Here is an 8,637-nt window from a genome sequence, read left to right on the forward strand (position 1 = left end):
TCATGTTTTAAAAGCTAAGAAGGAATGTCATCTGCTTTAGGAGCTTTGTTTTCTTTCAATTTTTGTACTGCTTTATTGACTTCTCTATTGGGATGTCATCTTCTCTCTTTCGTCTGTCACGCCTATGACCTGGATTTCTGCTTCGTGCAACCTCATCTCACTTCTTATATTTAGTCACTCCTCAAAAATTTTCTGCTCATCTTTCTAGTATCTTTTCCTGTTCACCAAAAATCTCTCCTGTTCTATTTTTAGTTATTGATAATCTAATCTAAAAAGTATACTTACCCCAATATGGGCTGCCATTTTATCTGCGCATATTTCGGCTATATCTCTACCTAGTACGCCATAATACAGTCCGTAAAAAATGAGTAGTAACGCACAGTCCATCCAACTATTAGGCTGGGCATTGAACACAAAATTCAGTCCAAAAAAGGTTGCCATCATTACAAAATATCCTAAAATGCCCAGGGCGTAACTTAGCTTATGTAGAAGTAAAAACCATTTATATACTAATCTGGAAGTAGTAGAAGGAGTAATTAGTTACTTGTTGGGTATCAAAACTGTTTTTATTTGATAATTTTTTGAAATTAATATGGCAAATACAGTGATGAGCGTGCTAATAACCGGCAACATAATGTAAAAGATGGAAAACATAGTAAATTGTGAAGTAAAAAGAGATATAACTAGTAGAGATGGAAATTATCGATACAAACGTATACATTACATAGTTTCCCACATTTAGACGTATCAGAGGAGTATTACAACTGCCACTGTGACAAGAAAATGTAATGTAATGTTAATTAATACGTTTATATCGTTAATCTGCACATCTACTAGTTTCATCTATTTTTATATCACAATGTATTATGTTTTCCATCTCTTGCGTTATTTTGCCGGTTATAAGCGCGCTCATCACTGTATAGTGTTTTATTATGTAAAGAAAAGTAGAAAAAACGGTCCCCAGTTTCGTACAGGTATTAAATCACCATAGGGTGCAAAGAATCAGTCGATTTGACATAACAATTTAAACGTATTTGACATAACAAAGTGAAACGGCTGAATGTTGATATTTTGGGAACAAGTTAAACAAGAGGATCCAGAAACGAAACATGTCAACAAAAGGAGAAAATGTTGACTACTCAGAATCTAGAAACAACGACCATCAGCAGAGACACTGGAATATTAACAATAATGTACACTCTTTATTAATGTTTTATTAATAAAGAACGTTGAAAAACCTCAGAAGCTACCAGAAAAGCGCCAAATAATCGAAAAAGCAACAGAAGTCTTGGAAAATTATCTAAAAATCGTTAATAATGTAGAAAGTGTCTAAAAATAATTGTTTTTATAATGTTAGTAACATAGCAGATGCAGAAAATAAAATAGATAAACAATCCAGAACCGAGTATTTGTAAAAAACAACAAAAGCTGCATTGGTACATCTCCCTTTATCAATATAACGCTTACAAATAAGCATTAATAAGTAAAAACAATTACAAGTAAAATTTAATAAAAAATTTTTGTATTGGTAAAAGGTATATTAGTTTAAAAAGCCCCGATAGGGCTACAAACATAGACACAAAACGTTTTCGCTCTGTAACAAGAGCATCATCAGTGTTACAAGAACATGGTGAGCCACCCAAAAATACAAAGGTTGAAACCTTTTAAAAATAGACTAAAAGTCTCATATAATATAAACATCATAAAATCCACAGGATGGATAAAATTCCTATGGATGTGGTTTTAGGGCAACATATTATGACTCTCACACGTGGTAAGTGGGTTAATTAACAGGCAACTCAGTTGCCTGTTAGGTCAATGTGTTATAAGAGGTGACAGACAACTGAGTTGCCTGTCACCTCTTATAACAAAATAACCTAATTAATTAACCCACTTACCACGTGTGGGAGTCACATGTTGCCATAAAGCCACATCCATAGGAATTTTATCCATCCTTTGGATTTTATGATGTTTATATTTATGAGACTTTCAGTCTATTTTTAAAAGGTTTCAACCTTTGTATTTTTGGGTGGCTCACCATGTTTTGTAACACTGATGATGCTCTTGTTACAGAGCGAAAACGTTTTGTTTCTATGTTTGTAGCCCTATAGGGGCTTTTTAAACTAATATACCTTTTACGCAGAAGATTTTTCTTCGATTTTTGTTATTAATGGTATACAGCCAGCTGCAGGAAATTCTTCCTTGTGGATTTATAAAAACAGTTAAGCATTTACAGTGCATTAAGCATTTACAGTGTGCTTTAATATAGAGCTGAATCATGGATATGAATCGAAATGCAATAAATCAACATAACGCATTTGAAATGTGGATATTCAGAAGAGTGTTAAGGATTTAATTGTTAGATAGAGTCACGAATATAGAAGTGTTAAGGAGAATAGGCAGAGAGACGAAAATTGAAAACACAATAAAAGAAAAGAAATTATTGTAATACATATTATACTGAAAATGTGATGAGAGATAAAAGATATAACATCTTAAGACTCTTAATTCAAAGAAAAATGGAGGGTAGGAGAAGCATAGGAAGGGAGAAACCTTCGTCGCGGAGATGGCAGTTAAAGAAAAAGAATTAAGCATTTCAATTAAAGCAATCAAGTAAGCTTCAATCAAGTAAGCACTGAATTTGCATATTTTAGCGCTCTTATTTCAAAATTGTCTTTATTTTTTTAGAAGCTTTAGTTTTTAAAATAGATTGGGAGACAAGCTAACATTTACATGGTAAATATTCAAAACTGGGCTTATCTTTCGTCTTTACAAATTGATTGACAAACAAAACCAGAACTGCTACAAAAAAATGACATTTTTAAAATTAGTGGATCAAAATACATAACGTCCTTGACACAAGAAAACCGCGTAACTCCAATTTTTACTTAAAATGAGATTTTATTGCCATCCATTAGCCAATCGCCTATTCTAGCCATGCGACAAACAATACGTCATTTAAATGTAGATTTCTAATTTTAAAATGTATACTAGAAAAGCATGTATCTCCTTGTCAAAAAATTATGTTAGTAAAACACGCAACTCCCGCGAATTTTCTGCTAAGTCAGTTAAGTGATTATTGCCGTTGATTTGATTTGTTTCTTTGGAGTGAAATAGAGGTTTTTAAGTTCTAATTTTACATCTGTAAGAAAGCAAGATAAAGTAAAGTTGATTTGGGTAATAAATGTTTTTAGTACGATTTAAAAATAAAGGGATTTTTGTTGCTTTAAACTATCGCTGGAGTTACATGGTTTTCCATATTTTATTTTATGAACCCATGTTGGAGTTACAAGTTCTTCTAATGTTAGTGTTTTTATGCTCTCCTGAAAAATTAACCAAAAAGGAGTTACGAGTTTATCTTGTGTTGACGACGATAAAATTATCCAGCCACATTTTTTTTATTTTCGTTGGGCCATATAATATACAAACATTAGTTTTATAAACACAAAGTGTACTTCTTACCTCGGTGTGGTCCTATCTATTGGCTTCTGAATGGCTTTTCTAACAATAAGACTAGTTATACATGAAAATAAAAGCCATATAAAAACGAATCTCCACCAATGACTTCTCAAACAAAGCCCTAGCGGGAGGATCCACATGGCTAATAAAGTGACTAGCTAAAATCAAAACAATTTTTTATAGTGTAGTCTGTGTGAAGTATTAATTAAATTCACAAGTGTGTTCATGACATTTCTAGCTATAAGTTTTTTGAGTTAATGATGCTAAATGAATCTAAAACGAACAATAAAAGAAACAGAAGGCAATAATGATGTAAACAACTAATGGAACCATTATAAGGATATTATATTATGTAATTAACTATTTTCTATGGGAAATAAGCCACAATTTTACTAAAAAAATGAATTTATTAACGTTTCGAAGCCCAAATTGGGTTTCGTTGTCAAAATACAAAATACTTCTAAAATAAACAAAAATGTTGTTGCTAAGTAAAAAAATTCTTCTAATAATTTGTTTAATCTGACTCATTTATATTGGCAATTCAGACGTATATTATACATTTTAAAGTAGAAATTTAAATGTATAATATACTTCTACTTTAAAATGTATAATATACGTCTGAATTGCCAATATAAATGAGTCAGATTATATAAATTATTAGAAGAATTTTTTTACTTAGCAACAACATTTTTGTTTATTTTAGAAGTATTTTGTATTTTGACAACGAAACCCGATTTGGGCTTCGAAACGTTAATAAATTCATTTTTTTTTTAGTAAAATTGTGGCCTATTTCCCATAGAAAATAGTTAATTATAAAAAATGCCACAAGGAAATAGCTTCAGAACTATATTATGTAGACTATGTATATGTAACTATGTGTATAAGACTCAACAAAGAAACAGCATGGTGGTTCGAAGAAATAAAAAACATATAAAAGTGAAGAAAAAGGTATGGAAACAACGTGTGAAAGAAGAGACAAACAAGAATTACAATAACTATAAAAATTAAAGAAAATGGGAAAATATTAGTCACAGCAGCAAAGAGAGATAATTGGGAAAAAAGTATCAGCTAGAGAGAAAAAGAGAAAAGCTATTTTACAGAACCCCAAAGACGATCAGAACACAAAAAAGACATGAAAGAGACATAATTTTTTTTGAACTGTTCTAACTTTTGGCAACCAGTGTTACCAGAATAGATAGAATAACGAACACAGATATAAGGAATGAACTGAAAACACAATCCACATAGAGTTGATAGAAGAGAGACAGCTGAGTTGGTAGAGTCATTTACACCAAATGAAAGATACACATACCAGTGAGACGAGTGTGGGATGCAAAAAAATATTAAAAAACAAAAAAAAGAACGAATACCAAAACAGACATCGGATGAAGTAATTGGAAAGATATTGGAGAGAAGAGGAGTGACATGGACAAATGCAAAGATGTTGACACGAAACTGCAAAGAATGGAAGAAACTTGTTAAGAAGAAAATTAAACCTTACTCCATCAGATAATAGAAAGGTTTTTAGACCAGGACTAATCTGTAAAAAAACGTCTATTTTTGGATGAGAGGTGGCATTCGGATTTTTGCAGATAAAGTTAGGTGACACCTTCAGTAATAATAATTGACTTATGCTCCTTCTCAAATATGCGCGGTACATTAATAAAAAAATTAAAATATTTAAAAATTTCGAAAAACATCAATTTTTTATGATTTCTTTGCTTATAACTTTAAAACGATTCGTTTTGGAACAAAGTCGTACAGAAATAAAATAAAGACAATTGAATTTTGTATGATATACGACTGGTCCAAAATGTCTTAATGTATTACAGTAGAACCTCTATTATCCGTCAGGGCACCGGACCAAGGGTATGACGGATAATCGAAAAGACGGTTAACAGAACATTAAAAAAAATTAAAAATTCATAGTACAATTCTCAAATTTCATTTGTATGGTTTGTTTGGCAATATAAGAGGGATTTGTGTTCATACCATCGAATCAATTTAAAATATTTTGAAATCTTTGTTTGTTTTATTGTTGGTTCACATTTTGCGACGGCTGAATTCCTTAATCGACATAAGATCATGTAATCTACTTTATTGGCTTCTTCTTGTTGAGAATACCACTCGATGAATAAATTGCATATTATTAGATGCAGCTTCTCTAGATTATTTCGCAAATCTTTGTCAGTTACAACAGGTTCATCAACATAGCTACAGTCAAATTCCAAGTCTGTGTCAGCTTCTGAATCTGTTTGGTCCTCCTTTGTTGACATTTCAACGATTTCTTTATCTGTCGGCAATGGATAGCCGTTTGTGTCCTCATCACAAATCAAATTAACTTTTTTTTTTATTTATTTACATTAAAATTTTTGCTTATGTAGTCAATACAACTTCTGTATATACCTGACGGTTAACAGAGGTGACGGTTAATGGAGAGACGGATAATCGAGGTTTCACTGTACCTATTCTGCAAAATAGCAATAAATACAAAATAAGGGGGCAAAATACGCCTGTTGTTATTCAATGTTTCCTAACCACTTTGGTGGCACTTAGAACCTTAGTAATTCGCTTAGAAAATTTTTATAACTTACTTAAATGGTCTATTTTGCATAATAAATTTGCAATCTAAATGTTTTTAAAAAAGTTCAAATTTTTTAAAATCTTTCTGAACAAAAAGTAGACCATTTAGAAGTTGGCTAATTTTTTTACATATAAAGAGGTGCTCTACCTATCCAATACATGGTACAGAATTAAAATCGGATTATTTAAGGGGCCTCAGCAATGTTTTAAAATTATAAACAATTTTTTGGCTTATAAACAAATAGCTTTGTTTAATAATAAAAAAATTAATTTTTAGCAATGCAAATAATTAAAACCGGTATAGTTTGACTTAAACTTTCAAATGCTGTCAGCAGAATTGCCATTTTATTTTTTACTCAAAAGTTATTCGCGTTCAAAAATTGAAATTTTCGATTTTTTAAAAGTTTCATCGCATTTATCTCGAAAACTATGCATCCTACGAAAAAACTTGTAAGAACATTTTTTGCTTAGAATTACCCAAGAAATACAAAAAAAGTCTTTTAAATGTTTCGTGCGAAAAATCGATGTTATGTAACACCTCAAGTTCTTTGTTTATAACAATCTTATCGACATCCAGATCAACTGTTACCCAAAAAATCCATGTTCTATGGGTCAAAATACATAAAAAAACTTGGGTAAGTCCATCTAAATAAAGGAGCCGTAGCACCCCCTCCTGGCCACAGCACTAATTTGTTTATAAGCCAAAAAATTGTTTATAACTTTAAAACATTGCTGAGGCTGCTTAAATAATCCGATTTCAATTCTGTAAAGTGCATTAGATAGATGGAGTGCTTCTTTATATGTAAAAAAATTGACAAATCTTTGTATGTTCCAGTTTTTGTTGTGCAAGATTTTAAAAAATTTTAATTTTTTAAAAAAAGTTTAGATTGCAAAATTATTATGCAAAATCTAGTAAGTCAATTTTAATGTAATTTGGTGGACAGTTTTAGCACATTACAAAAATTTTCCAAGCGAATTAGGAAGGTACCAAGTGTAACCTAAGTGATGGAAAAACATTGAATAAGGACAGGTTTTGTCCCCTTATTTTATATTTATTGCTATTTTGCAGCAAGGGTGATAAATTAAAACATTTTTAACCAATCGTAGCTGATAGAAAATTTAATTATCTTTGTTTTATTCCTATACAACTTTGTTCCAAAATGAATCGTTTTAAAGTTATAAGCAAAGAAAGTAGAAAAAAACGAAATTTTAAATATTTTACTTTTTTAATAATGTTCCGGGCATATTTGAGAAGGAGCATAAGTAAATTATTATTAACGAAGTTATCACCTAACTTTATCCGCAAAAATCCGAATGCCACCTCTCACATCCACCTAAAAACAGATCCTTCCTGGTCTATTTTGATTATATTATAAAAACTTGCTATTCCCACAGGTTTATCAGGTTTTTTTGTATTTAAAAATGCTTTGCTTACATATTTCTACTGTGTCAACAATATCACACAAATAACACCTTGGCTGTGTTGTGGGACAAATAGATCTCGTACTACACTAACGGTTGGCTGCGTTGACTGGGTCATAATTTACTGTGGCAAATGGGGTAACATATATGCCTAGTAACGCACCCAAGGTGTTAATAAATTAAAACCATAAACTATTACTAGATACCTAAGTATATAGAAGGTATATTACCAATAACCAGTAGCATATATGCAACAAATTATTATAAAAAGCCAATACTTTGTAAACCTGATATTGATCATTATCAGATAATGTGAGAGTCATAAAATAAAAATAATCTACATTCATAAATATACCTTTCGTATTTAATTACAGTGTAGGTGTTTGAATGTATAAAATGGTATATTTATTTAATTTTATTATACTATAAGGAATTCTATATGAAAAGATGTTCTCAGTTTTTTTTATTGTTTTTTGGCCTTGGTTCGGAAATTCTCACAAAGCACAAATTATTATATATGCCAGGATATAAGATGTAGTATAGATGTGAAAGATAGACACACTTTTATTCATACTGTGGTTAATTGTTAGGTATAATTTTTCTTAGACATTTTTTCAATTCTACGATAACTTACAGAATAACTCCTATAATGCCGCTTCTTCCATTCAATTAGGCACAATTGGGCAACAACTAACGTTATAATTAAAACTATAACCATTTCCGCATGCATCTTCTCATGGCCTTTATGTTGTTCATGTATTCTTTGATGTTCTAGCCTGAAAATCAATGTTTTATATAAATATATAAATGTATGTATGATAATTCTACCTTAATTTTTCTTCTGGACTAAGCTCCTCGAACGTCTACAATGAAAAATCGATGTTTTTGATTAATTATATATCTTATTATAAAATACATGTTATAATACAACTACTCACTCGGTTTCCCAGCTCTACAACTTTGTGTAGATCCATCTTTATGGTGCAATTTCTTTCAATAAAACGGTATATTCTACATTAAATTACAAATAAATTAAACTTAACCTAGCCCTGAATTGAGCTAGTGTAAATAAGCTGAATTTGTTATCATCATTCCACCTTTAATTTTGAAGTCAACCAATCAATTTTATAGGTTGAGAACATAGTGACGTGATAGTGACGTTTTCTTGACGTT

General features: G+C 30.7%; 1 protein-coding gene across 1 annotated transcript in view; it reads right to left on the minus strand.

Annotated features, from left to right (window-relative positions):
* Window positions 1–8,637, minus strand: part of LOC126887913 (RING finger protein 121) — a 31,229-nt gene extending 22,592 nt beyond the window's left edge. Inside the window, exons 1-5 of the mRNA XM_050655837.1 lie at window positions 8,403–8,637; window positions 8,293–8,327; window positions 8,099–8,240; window positions 3,463–3,617; window positions 286–514 (exon numbers count right to left, since the gene is read on the minus strand). Coding sequence (XP_050511794.1) covers window positions 286–514; window positions 3,463–3,617; window positions 8,099–8,240; window positions 8,293–8,327; window positions 8,403–8,438 — 597 coding nt within the window. The 5' untranslated portion in view covers window positions 8,439–8,637. The remainder of the gene's footprint in view (window positions 1–285; window positions 515–3,462; window positions 3,618–8,098; window positions 8,241–8,292; window positions 8,328–8,402) is intronic.

Source organism: Diabrotica virgifera, chromosome 7, assembly GCF_917563875.1.
Source record: "Diabrotica virgifera virgifera chromosome 7, PGI_DIABVI_V3a".
Lineage (NCBI taxonomy): Eukaryota > Metazoa > Arthropoda > Insecta > Coleoptera > Chrysomelidae > Diabrotica > Diabrotica virgifera.